Source organism: Brienomyrus brachyistius, chromosome 1, assembly GCF_023856365.1.
Source record: "Brienomyrus brachyistius isolate T26 chromosome 1, BBRACH_0.4, whole genome shotgun sequence".
Lineage (NCBI taxonomy): Eukaryota > Metazoa > Chordata > Actinopteri > Osteoglossiformes > Mormyridae > Brienomyrus > Brienomyrus brachyistius.
Genome location: NC_064533.1, coordinates 19889841 through 19902312, shown reverse-complemented (window position 1 = coordinate 19902312; position 12472 = coordinate 19889841). Strand labels below are relative to the sequence as shown.

At 47.1% G+C, this 12472-nt stretch overlaps 1 protein-coding gene across 3 annotated transcripts in view; it reads right to left on the bottom strand.

Moving 5' to 3' along the window:
- The window catches only part of gpr158a (G protein-coupled receptor 158a), a 55293-nt gene that overhangs the window by 26400 nt on the left and 16421 nt on the right, over positions 1–12472 (bottom strand). For all 3 annotated transcript variants that reach the window (XR_007381084.1, XR_007381083.1, XM_048969771.1), the window contains exons 3-5: positions 9660–9762; positions 5746–5963; positions 5230–5298 (exon numbers count right to left, since the gene is read on the bottom strand). Coding sequence is in view for 1 of the 3 variants with exons in the window: in XM_048969771.1 (XP_048825728.1) it covers positions 5230–5298; positions 5746–5963; positions 9660–9762 (390 nt within the window). In the remaining 2 variants the exon portion in view is untranslated. The remainder of the gene's footprint in view (positions 1–5229; positions 5299–5745; positions 5964–9659; positions 9763–12472) is intronic.

Sequence of the window (12472 nt, the reverse complement as noted above, 5' to 3'; positions counted from 1 at the left end):
GACCAATCATGAGGATTCCAATGAATCCTGAAGAATAACAGTGCCCCCTTCATACGGTTCAGCGTGTAACACAGGAGCCACCCTATTACTAGCAACCCAAACAGTACACTGTCACCACTCCCTCCTCGCAATTTAAATTCCGCAGCCAATAATCTTGTAAATGAGGAATTAATCAATACAACAAATGGTTAACAAATCAGAGCGACTTAAAGGGCTGCTCATCTAAGCCAAGGTCGGGTCTCCAGTCGATGTATCGATCCCACTCCAGATGTCAGACATCTAGCACCTTCGGCGCTTTTGTTAACACGTTTTGGCAAAAAGATTAGTTTCACAACATCAGGAAACCCAAAAATTCATCTTAATTGTACCACGGTTCCTTGTGAAACATAGCACTGTAAAGTACATTCTGGAAATCTGACGGAACAGCCCATGTAGGTGGAGATGTGGAGCAATTTCTGGAACATTTTTGAAAACATCTATATAGAAGCGTGTGAAGGAAACTACAGAACATTTCTATTCAGAGACGTGTTGGCATTTTCAGTTCTCACTCAGCATGCATTTCCCTCCCCTTTAAGTCCTCTAAATGAACCTTTACCGTGTAATTCATATGATAAACTCATTATCCTACCAGATCTTGGAGTGAATATCATTAAGTCCCACACAAGTCATCTAAATATTTCCAAACTGTCACAATTGTTTTGTGTAGTAAATTCTTCAAATGGGCATTTTTATGAAGAGCATAATGGAAGAGAAATGCAGAAATCTGGGTCTGGGTTTGTTTTTCTCCCCTGATAATTTTTATTTGCTTTGGTCACATCGGTCCAGCGTATGGACATAATTCTCTTGCTCCGTGGAGGGTTGGCAGTCATCCTCCCCCCAGCATGGCTGCACAGAACCCCACTGGGCCTGGTGTCAAGGCCTCTGGTGCAAAAGCACCTTTAAGTGGCCGTCTGTTCACCGTCTGTCCATTGCATCACTGCAGCCGCCTCCGTGAAAATTTAGGTAAGCGGAGTCTGTCTGGAATCAGAACTACATCTATAGTGCATACTTGACTTTTTTCGCAAAAGCCAGCCATGAACGAAATCACTCAAATCACTTCATTTGTCATTTGCACAATTATGAGAGCAGGTTCAGTGGATTGTGTCAATTTTCACGTGTCCCATCTCGCTCTCCTTTGAACAAACACGCATACGGAGCTTGGGGACAAAGTGCACACATAGACATTCATTTAGTGCCTCAGGAGGATTGTTTGGGAGGGGCTAAGGGCCTTGCTCAAGGGCCCAACTAAGATGTGGCTACTCTGCTGAGCACAAGATTCGAACCAATGACCTGATCATGGGTCCAGAGGCCTAACCTGCTCTGACGGTCCCCCACACAGTTTTCACAGGACTCGGGAATTCTGCTGGATCACCCATGGGAACCTGGCTTTCGGGCCGTAACGCGGCGATTGTGTTTGTCTTCAGCAGTGACAGAATAATGCCACTGATGGGTTTTGGAAACCTGCCTTCTGCTGGTCACTCCCTCCCTCATGCCGCCTCAGCCAGCCAAGGGCTGCAGTGTGTCTATCCCTGCAGGTCTGATGTGGTCATTTTTTCAGTTCACATCTCCCGTTTTCTGATCTGTGAAACTTTAATACTGGCAGAACATGAAAAGAGTCTGCCAGGATATGGAAGACGAGCCCCTCCCCTCCATAGCTGAGGTGATGGCGCTGCTCCTCCATTGCCTGGCAAAGTGTAAATTACATTCGGCATGTCTTCCTCTGGGGCTGTAGCGACAGCTCCATTGGGATGACACAACCATTTCCCACAATTCCCTGAGTCCGCTACAACGGTCATTACCCCACCCCAGCAATTCTGGAAGTTGGGTTTACTAATGATGACAAAGGACTAGTTCAAACACTGTTTTCCTGTTTGGTCAGCCACACCCAGAAGGTCAGTGTCACTGACCTACACCCCTACGGTGACCCTGTGACATGCCCAAAATATCCCACAATACACCAGCTCCTATTGATGCTACTTCTACTTTAGTTTTTTATTAAAATGTGCAAAGAACCTGGACTTAATTTATCAGAAAAATTTCACTTTGCTCACAGTCATTGTTTTAAGTCAGAGGATGTAGCTAATAATTAAACAAAAGTATTATTTATAGTTAGCTCATTGTACAACCAGATGGTTACAGAGCCCAGGACCACACCTTCATTCCTTATGAATTTCACTGAGGCTGGACATGCAATCTCCTAATTAACAGTGAGTACTGAGCTAATACAACATATCTTGCTCACTCGGGTTAACCACAGTTTGCTTGACTATTAGTTGATTTGTTGCATGAACCAGTCAAACAGGGCCTGGTTGGCTGATTTCACACCATGGCTCCGCCCACAGGTTCTCATTCACTTGGGAATAGGGGATGCCCTAGCTCCACCAGGAGCTCCCATAACGTAAGGGGAAAGAGGCTTCCAGTTTGGTACTTTCTACCATCCCCCATGACCAGGAAGGTAATTAAACATTGAGGTGATTAAACACTAAGGGATAGAATACATAAACTAATCATTAATCATAATGGCATTGGTGGTTTTATCCTGGGGAAGATGGCAGTCCCAGAACGGAACCACTGAAACTCCAAAGGGAGCCAGGTATTGAAGTGGCGGTCCCTGCTGGAAGGGAGGGCTAGCTGCGAGGAGCTGCTGGAGCAGCGAAGCGGGAAGCTGCAGGTGGGCTGGAATTGAGGTGGCGGTCCTCACTGGGGGGGGGGAGATCCAGCTGCGGGTAGCTGCCGGAGCAGCGAAGCAGGAAGCCACAGACAGACTGGGAGATGGGCTAGGATGAGGTGGTGGACCCTGCTGGTGGGGAGGGGTAGCTGCAAGAGGCCCATCAGAGCAGCAAAGCAAGCAGCTAAGAGAGGAGGGGGACAGAGCAGGAAGAGAGACAGACACCGGGAGGGGGGTATCTGTGCGTCAGAATACAGACGCCAGACAGGCGGGGGGTGGGTGTTGCATCAACACTACTGCCTTATTTTTAGGCTGTTATGTCACACGGTACCTGTCACAGGTATAATGCAATTTGGGAATTCTTTCAGTGGAGCCCCTGGACAAAAAAGGCTTGATTTGAGACATTCTATGCATTTACTCCTTAATTCACCCTATATGACATGCTGGTTACTTGAAATAAACTTAGCCTTTATTTGTCTTTTCACGTACAGAATCTTCCATATCAGTGTTTCGGAAGCCAGTCCTCAGGGACCCCCCCCCCCACCAGACAGTCCACATTTTCACTCTCTCCCAGCTCCCAGCACACCCGTACCCAGAATTTGGTGTTCTTGATTGGCTGGGAGTTGGGAATGAAGCAAAAATGTGGACTGTCTGGGGGGTCGCTGAGGACTGGATTGGGAAACACTGATCTACATAATAAGCCCTATCCCAGGGAGGGGTGAAGTCACGTGACAGGCTCATTTGCACCCCTGTGCATATTTATGAATAATAACATAAATGAGTACTGGCTTCCCCCTCAGGCGCAGACTGCCCACCTTAAGCTTTTAGCGCAATCCCAGATGATACCCTCCATGAGCCCCAACATCCATCCACAGTGCATTTCGCTTGTGCTTAAGCAAAAACAGCTGCTTTATGTTCTTATTACCTTCTTACAGTTTTGCAAAACCAGAAACGAAGTTCCCTACTCCCGCCCCCCCCCCCCCCCCCATCCCCGAGTCATGTCGATCAGCCGGCCGTCCCACCCGGAGAGATTCTTCCAGACGTTCATTTCCTCCGGCGGCATGGTAATACCAGCGGGGTAGGAATGGAGGCTGCAAATGAATATGAACCTTTCCTTATGCTAAAAAACATGACAGCATTTTTACAGGGACAAACAGCAGTAGTTGGCAGATTACTAACAGCAAGCAGGGACAATCAGCAGTGGACCTCGCAGATTATAATCAAGAATAAACCTATTTTGGGCCAATTCAAGGTCGTAGGTTTGGTTTCAACATTGGCAGCAACCAAATGAGCGCTGAACACCCAGCTCCCTGAAACACACACTGTATCTCCCACAATATTGATAGAGATATCATTTGTTTAGTTATCAAATCTTTCCACTGATTGCCCCAACGGAATAGATTTGGGTATGGATGATAAAGACGTGTCCCTATCAGTATTGTGGGGGTACCGTGTGTGTTTAGGGGGCGGGATGTCCTGGGCTCATTTATGTGAGGGGTTGCCATGCCTGTGAACAGAAGGTTGTTGGTTCACACTCCGGGGTTTGCAAAGTGATTTCATCATTGGGGCCGTGAGCAAGGCCATTAAATCCAGTTGCTCCAGGGACCAACTGACCTTGCTGTCTCAAAAATGTATGTCACTTAGGATGAAAGTGTTTGCTAAATAAATACAATTTAATGTGAAGTGAAAATGTTCAGCTCATTGGATATCTTTCACTGGCTGGGGAAGTGCCAGTTTTGCATGGAGGTGAGGATGGTGGGGGTTATGCAAAACAAGCCCACAAATCAGGTGCATGCGTGGGCATCTGTCAACCCCAGCCTGGGTCCCAAACAGGATAATTCAGGCCTGTTTCATTGCCCCTACAGTCAGCTCTTATTTCTATCAGTGGGTGAAAAAGTTATTACGAGAGACGTACTGTGGAGGAGAAAGCGCGCGCGCACACACACACACACACACATCTCTCGACAAAGCTGGTCTGGTATGAATCCACTGCAGTGATGCAGTTGTATCTATTTCTCTCTTTACGGGGACATTTCTCCAGACTTTGACCTCACAAGGACGTTACAAACAAAACACTTCACTGATGTTCTAAGCATTAACTGAAATACTCAGCATTTGCAATTAAAATACTCCTTTTCAGATCTAAATGAAATATTCTGCTTTCTTCCAATTACAACCGCCCCCCCCGGGAGTCAGTGTGTGCTGAGACTCTCGAGAACCAATCCGCCGCTAGATCTCATCTTTAACTCCAGCACCTTATTAACCCTTAGAGTTTAACCAGTTAACGTCTTACCATTTGGCAGCGATTGCCGGCTCCAGAATTGGTTCATCTCAATTACGTTTATCGTCTGTGGTTAGGCAAGCCCACCACTTCAAGTAATTAATGCTCCCTGAAGGTCCAGATGAATCAGACATAACGTGAGATCTACACAAACCGTTGTTTAATCGCTATGGAGTTTTCCCCAGATGCACCCAGAGGGACCAAATGAATAAACGGTAAAAGAGAGGGAGAGGAGACTCACGGGGAAATACAGCAGCAGCCCGCCGAACAAGATGGCTTCCAGGAGCACGAGTCCCGATGCTCTGATGCACTGGAAGAGAAAAGATGCCCAGATGGTTGCACATACCTGCCTGAACCCGTTAACCTGCTTGTGTCGGGACAGACTGATTGTAATGGTACAGAATGTCCTTGCGCGGCTGTGCAATGAGAATACAAATATCTTTGTAGGGAGAGTTATAGACATAAGTAGGGGTGTTGAGTGAATAAGAAATTAAGATTAGCAGGGTGAGATTGGTATTGGTCAAATCCAGGGTTAAATCCCATTGGTTAAATCTGGGCTCTGTTTGGATCCCATTGGTCAAATCTCACCCACTAGATCACAGCCTCGTATCACCCAGCACTGGATCTTATTCATGCAAATATTCTGCAGTCTTCTCTTTATGTTGTTTTTCCAAGAGGAGAGGACTGGTGTGGTGAAATGCAGTCAAACAAAAGCAGACACGCATCACAGAGGCACTGCCACAGTGACCTTTGTTACCTTGTTGCCACGGAAACGATAGATCACCACCATGCTGAAGAAATCAGCCAGCATGCAGAGCCCCTGGAAGACGACAACAGCGACGCGGAGGGGCCCGTCGGCATGCGTGTGGCACGGTGTGTCGTCCTTGCAGTAGGCGCAGCCCTCGCGGCACGGCAGGCAGTGGCTGGAGGCCTCCCAGGAGTCCCTCCCTGAAGACTCCGCCCTTTCCGCCTTCCCTGGGGGGAGAGACGACGTGGCCAGCAGGCAGTGAGTTAGATGGTTTTGCCAACTGACAGAGATACCATGAGTGGAGCCTTCCAGGTACAGGAGCAGAGTGGGTGACGTCGCTAATCAATTAACTGACGATGATCCCCAGCAGGGGGCGCTGAATGTAAGTTCCTCTCCTCCATTCCCAGTTGCCGAGTCTTCAGAAGATGTCTGCCAAAAACGAGATGTTCATTTGATCCTGTGGTTCGGTGATCCTTATCAATTGTCAAAATCATCCACCTCTAGTTTTGCTAGGTTTCCATGGAACAGCCCTGATCCCCCATCCTGTCTGCCTCCTGCACTTCAATTTGGACCCAGTGCTCAGGTAACTGGCTCTGAGTGGGACCCAGCCACTGACACTCCTCTAACCCTTTTAGCACAGGTGACAGGCATCTTCCAGGTGGCGGGCAGGATGCTTATCTAGACTAAACAGGACTTAAACCTCTCTGAGTACACCCCTCTGACTGTGCTTTCTCAGCCTAACCTGCTTTGAAATGTATGCCCCCCCCCCCATTAGATTTCATTCAGTAAACCTGGTGGCCTTTCCCAGAGTTTTACATCATAGAGCCGTTTTTACAGACTCTGGCTTCTTTGCAGGCAGCCTAAAAATCCAAAGTGGAAGAAAACCGCGAGGTCGTTATGTGAAAATGGCAGCCTAAGCCACTGGTCATCCATTGAAAACCAACACGGACTCTGAGAAAGCCGGGTAATCCACTCGGATCTCGTGCAGAAGCCGGCACCGCTCGTCTGACCAGAATCTACCCGGATTTCTGCCCCTTGTTATCTATGAAGCATTGCTCTGGGGAAGTATGACCGGCACCAGCCCAGACACGGCGAGGGCCAGCGGCATTCGGATCTGCCTTTATGGGGCGTGCAGAGCTCAGCGGGAAGGGGCTTGTAGTTCTCCTCATTATGGCGCTATTAAAACATGCATGCCGATGTATAAACGGTGAATCTGATGGGGGAAGGAGATGGACGTCACACACACCTATTAACAGTGGCACGTGCAGAGGGTTAACGTGTGTCTGACTGCAAACGGCACTAACCTGCTCTGTGAATAGTGCAGTTTGCCAACAGCAGTGCTGCTTCATCGAGCTGTTCGGGGCGGGGGGTGAAGTCGCAGTGGGATTTGCTGTCTATTTTTAGACATTCTGAGCATATTTATATGCGGAGTAAATAAAATGTCACACTGAAGTAACTCAGTCTGACCAAATTCATACAGATGGTGTATGAATGGGGGGGGGGGGCAGGGGTGGGCAACGAGATCTAAACAAAATAAGTTAATCTAATGCACAGGATCACCCAGCTTCACATTAGCTTTACTACCGGTGTCACAGACAGACGGATTGAATGGCGGCATAAGACAGCACATCTCTCTCTCTCTCTCGCGTACACAGACATACACACGCGGTCACACTCTGCAGCAAGCAGGAATGCGCAGACCCGCACCGCAGGCACCTGCCGAGGCGATAACGCCTGTCTGCTGTGCGGCCAGACGGCCGGCGGTGCCCCCCCGCCTGCCCGTTTTAATGAGGACGGGAAAATAGAGTGACCTGTCAGCAGAGGAGGCAGCAGGAGCCCCCCCTCACGGGAGTCAATCAGCGTCGGTGGAGGGAAGCCCCCATGCGTGCCAGCCGCCGCCATTCCCGCACCCGGCCCCCGGCCCCCCATCTGTCTGCCCAGCCCACCCCGACCCCCACCTAGCTCACGACCCGCGTCCCACAAACCCGATGCATCGCTAACCTCACATCTGACGCCGCCAAAGGCTGCGGCGGAGGACTGTTAAAAACAGCTCCCCCCGCCAGCATCGTCCTGGCTGACCTTTTGCCAGCTGTCTGCCCCCCCATGGACAGGGAGAAGGATGAAGAAGACCAGATAGAGGCACTCGGCAAACACAAAAAAGAAGTCATACGGCAGGACGGCTAGCAGGAGAAGGCTATTTACATGGGGGCGGTCAAATTCAGATCAACCCACAAGCTCAGTGCTGAGAATCTCTGGGATGTTCCCTGAAGGTCTGGCCTGGTGCTGGACCAACTGTATCAGAGGGTCAACATGTGCTGAACACGCCTGACTGGGTCTCGCCTCGTATTCAGAGATGAGGGAGGCAGGAGGTGAGGATCAATAGGTGTCGGTCTTATGGTGCTGTGGTGTGGTGGATCTCGGTCTACAGTCAATCTTCGGTCTTCTCCACAGTGCAATTTCTGTGGACCAAGGCTTGGGCTGGTGGTGGCATTTTGCTGTTCCAAGGAGGGATATCCAAGGCAGCACCAAATCCGGACCACATCAATACACTGTGATAAGAGAGCACTAAGAGTCTCCATGCTTCACGTGCAAACATAGGCACCCCTTATTGTCCAGACAGCGCTCCAAGAATTCCAGCATTGCTCTGAGAATTCCCAGAGCTGTTGGATTCCACAGTGACTGAACATCACATCAAGCTGGTCCTTATCATTCACTGTCCCCAGAATGTACATAGCAAGATGTAAAGAACGTAAGACAATGCCATCTCTACGTTCATTCCAGGGACTTAGTGCCTTAAATCCGGGGCTTTCTTTAGGAAGCAGTGCGGACCCAATGGTGCAGACCCAAAGCCATATTTTCAGGGTCACTGATCCCACAGCACTGTTCCATGCTGAATTCAAGCTCCAGTTGATTTCTCCTTGAATGGCTTGGATCAGCCCCCTGAAAATCAGGATCGAGGTGATAAGGTTCGTGTGCATGCAGGGAAAGATGGGTCACTGAGTTTGTGCACTTCAAATAGCACCTCAAATTAGTCTTTGACTTAATTAGGATTAATCAGTGGCTTAATTATTCAGAGATTTTAAATTCCAGGAAATAAAATGCTAAATTATACTGGCAGATGACATTGGTCTATAATTTAAAGCCTCAAAACAATAAGGAATGTGCCTTTGTCCCCAAAGCACCCTACATAATAATGCTTCAGAAAAGGGCGAGTACATGTCAAGTTAAGTCGAACTCATATACCCCGACCACATATACCCCGACCACATATACCCCGACCACATATACCCGACACACAGCTCATCCATGGCTTATGAAGTTCAGCTTAATTAGGTAGAGGACGTGATTGAATGGAACACCAGCATCTACACAGAGGTCTGCCGAGCACTGCGGCAGAGAGAATTTTGTTTAAAAAAACTGCTGTCTGTACAGAGGGGCCTCGTCTTTATGCCCTACCTGGTTACCGTAGTGCCCCTCAGCCAGGGGTATCCGGCCTTATGGCCTGATGAAGAGCAGATGATAAAGAACATCTGCTTACTGAACAAAAACACAAACCCTTGAAACATGTAGTTGATTTTAGGGGGTTTTCAGCATGAAAAAAACACCTCAGAGACAAGTTTATGTAGCAAGTTCACCTAAAGGTGGTCGGAGTTCCCCATAACTAATCAGGTAAGGATGAAGGCAAATTTTTCCTTCAACAGTTTATTGAGCCTGCGACACAGCTTACTAATACAGTACCTGGACTTCCTCCATCCAACTTCATATTTCCTGTTTTGTCATTTTTTGTATCTAATCAGCATTTCCGAAACTCTGCTATGAAAGCTGATGCACCAATCAATTCCAATCAGCAGATTCTGAACAACACTAAGCAACATAAACATAAACTGCAGGCAACTCCGAGCTGCGGTCTTGCTGAAACTTACTTTTGAAGCTGCTGGTGGTCACTCGGCTCGGGTGATAGAAGCCCTCCTTGCACTCGCACCTGTACTTGTCCAGCACGAAGCCATGGCCTGGGTGGGACACGCACTGTGAACACAGCAGGCAGAGGGCATGACTAACACTACATGATACATGATGGGGTTGAAGCACGCAACCCATCCCGCATGCGGCCAGCGTCCTGGGGTGGGCTCTGGGCTCACCACGACGCACAGGCTTTAATCTGATAGATGGATTAATAATTCTAAAATCTAATTATTACTGCACATTTCTGCTCATTCAATTCCACGCCAAATACACACAACCTTCCTCATTCTATCAGATGGTTAACTGTCATGTTTATGTGTCTCAGTATCTATATTCGATTTATTACTTTTCATTTGCACTAAGAGCAATGACAGCAATAATTCCACTTAGTGTGTGACCCTTGCAGCATGTATCTAAAGCTGAGAATAAAGACAGTTTGGCTCTGATACGGCGTGAGCTCAGACCCAACTAAACAGAGCTGGATTTGCTAAGAGTGTGTTCGTGTCATGTGTAATCCTCAAGTGGGACCGTTGGCTGATTGTGTACATTCTGAATTCTTTCGAGAGAGGAATCCATACTTGTGAATTCTCCTGCCCCTTCACCACCTTGGCTACTGTGTGGTGAAAATACTGCATTGGCACAGAATGCCTGCCGGCACATCATCCAGGTGGGGGCTACACAGTGGTGGTGGTTGTAGCGGCTTCCCATTGGTTCTGTGGAGCGTTTTGAGCGTCTTGAAAAGCGCTATATAAATGTCATGTTCATTCATTCATTCATTCATTTATTTATTCATTCATTCATTCAAATTCCCAGTAATTCCATGATGCCAGTGCTGGTCAACTCATTAGGTGACACAGGCAGCCGTCTAGGGCACTATCTTCTGAGTAGGCGTCAACTTAGCAAGCCGATTTCACCAGTGGTGAAGCTTGCCTCGGATGCCACATGGGCTTCGATCACTGCTGCATGGTGCTGTGACAACCTAGGCTAGACAAAATGATGCCTGACGTTCCTGGGAATCACACGCAAATCCATTCTGATGGTCAGTGTGCATGGAAACAACCTTATCACTTACATATATTTAAATTACCCTCTAAAATAACCAGTTTTAAATGACACTCAGAGTATGTCTCCAGATCCAAACCATTGCATTGTTCTGACTTTAAAAATGAATGTTCCCTGTGAGGATTTAAGGCTACAGTGACTGTACAGCCTCTGAATGTGAATCTGTCCTCTCTGATCTTCGGAATAATAATATTAAATCCTGCTTAACATACAGTTACACACTGCTTGTTTTTCCCAGTGGCAACTTTTAGAATTTTGATGACAACTTCCAGGGGATCAGGGTTACCTTTGACCTCTGGTTGGGGTCATTTTGACCCTTCTGCAAAGCGATGAGAAACCTTAAGGCTGTCAATACTTGTGATGCCGTCTGGTGAAACTCAATCTGCTCCCTTTGCATCAAAAGGGCAGCAAAACCCCAAAATAGCGCTATATCGAACACGCCCACACCCAGATGGATGTCGCCCGGCAGACGGAAAAAAAACAGGAGTCCAAAAGGACTTCATACATCACACTAACAGAGGATAAAACCAGCCATAGTAGCTTCATTAGACTTTCACAGAGCTGCTCTCAAACACTATTAGGGAAAAAAATTATAGATCATTTGGCCTATATACTACGGCATTGATTAAGTTGTTAAGCTGTTGGTCAAATTGATTACTTGGCATGTCACACCAGCAAGTGTCCGTTTTTTGTTGAGCAAGGATGTAGGCATTAACATTCTTAGTGAGTATTTGTAGTTTAATGAACAGCTGGAAATCATGGAGTTATACTGCTCGATAGTTATCAATATTTTAAACACTCACTGGTCAATATTCAGTGTTATTGACACTAAAGGCCTCTTAGGCTGATCAGACAAACTGATGAAAAACACTGAACAGCATTATTACTGTTCACTTGAGATTATCATCTACAATGCCTTACAAATTTTATCCACTTCTATAACTGGATGTTTCAATGGAGTAGTTTGCTTAAAGGTACAACAGCGGGATCCTTCTGGGATTTGAGCTGGCGACCTTGTCATTAACCCCCATGCCACCTGTTGTCTAGCAGTGGACATGCCATGCATGTGTGCAAACAGCCATGAAGGGTCACCAGGATCAGCTGTCAGTGTAAAGATGAACCAGGGATGGGGGACTGAGTTTAGAAATCGCGACCTTTCATTAACCTTCAGCTAATGTTAGCGGAGCAAATAAACCAATATTCAGTGAAGGATGGCCATGGGCCTGGGGAAAAGGCATCTGTGGCCTCCAGCATCATGCTGTAGAGGGTCCAGGGACTCCCATGATGCCACCTGTTGCGCGACAGGACAGGAAAACAAGAAACGGCTTAATCAACAGCAAGGCCGCATTTTACAAAACAAAGCCGCGTAAAAAAAAAAAAAAACAATCAACAGCTTCTGTGGATCTTTTTGAAAAGCAGGTAATTAATCACGGAAACGACACTTTAGGGCCTAAAGAGAAATTAACATCACACAGGCCAGTGGCATTTTAAACAATGACCTTTTAAATAATGCACACATTGTCTCTTTCTATACTGTTATTTGTGTGGGTGGTGAAGGTTGATTTGAAAAGTTTCAGAAAAACAATTTACTGAGAAATGAATCAAAATGTATGAAATACAGATATATTTTGAGGTCGCATAACATTCTAACATTGTATTGCAGATGTAATTATTTAAAATGTGTTTATAGTGAACAGACAGTAATGAAATA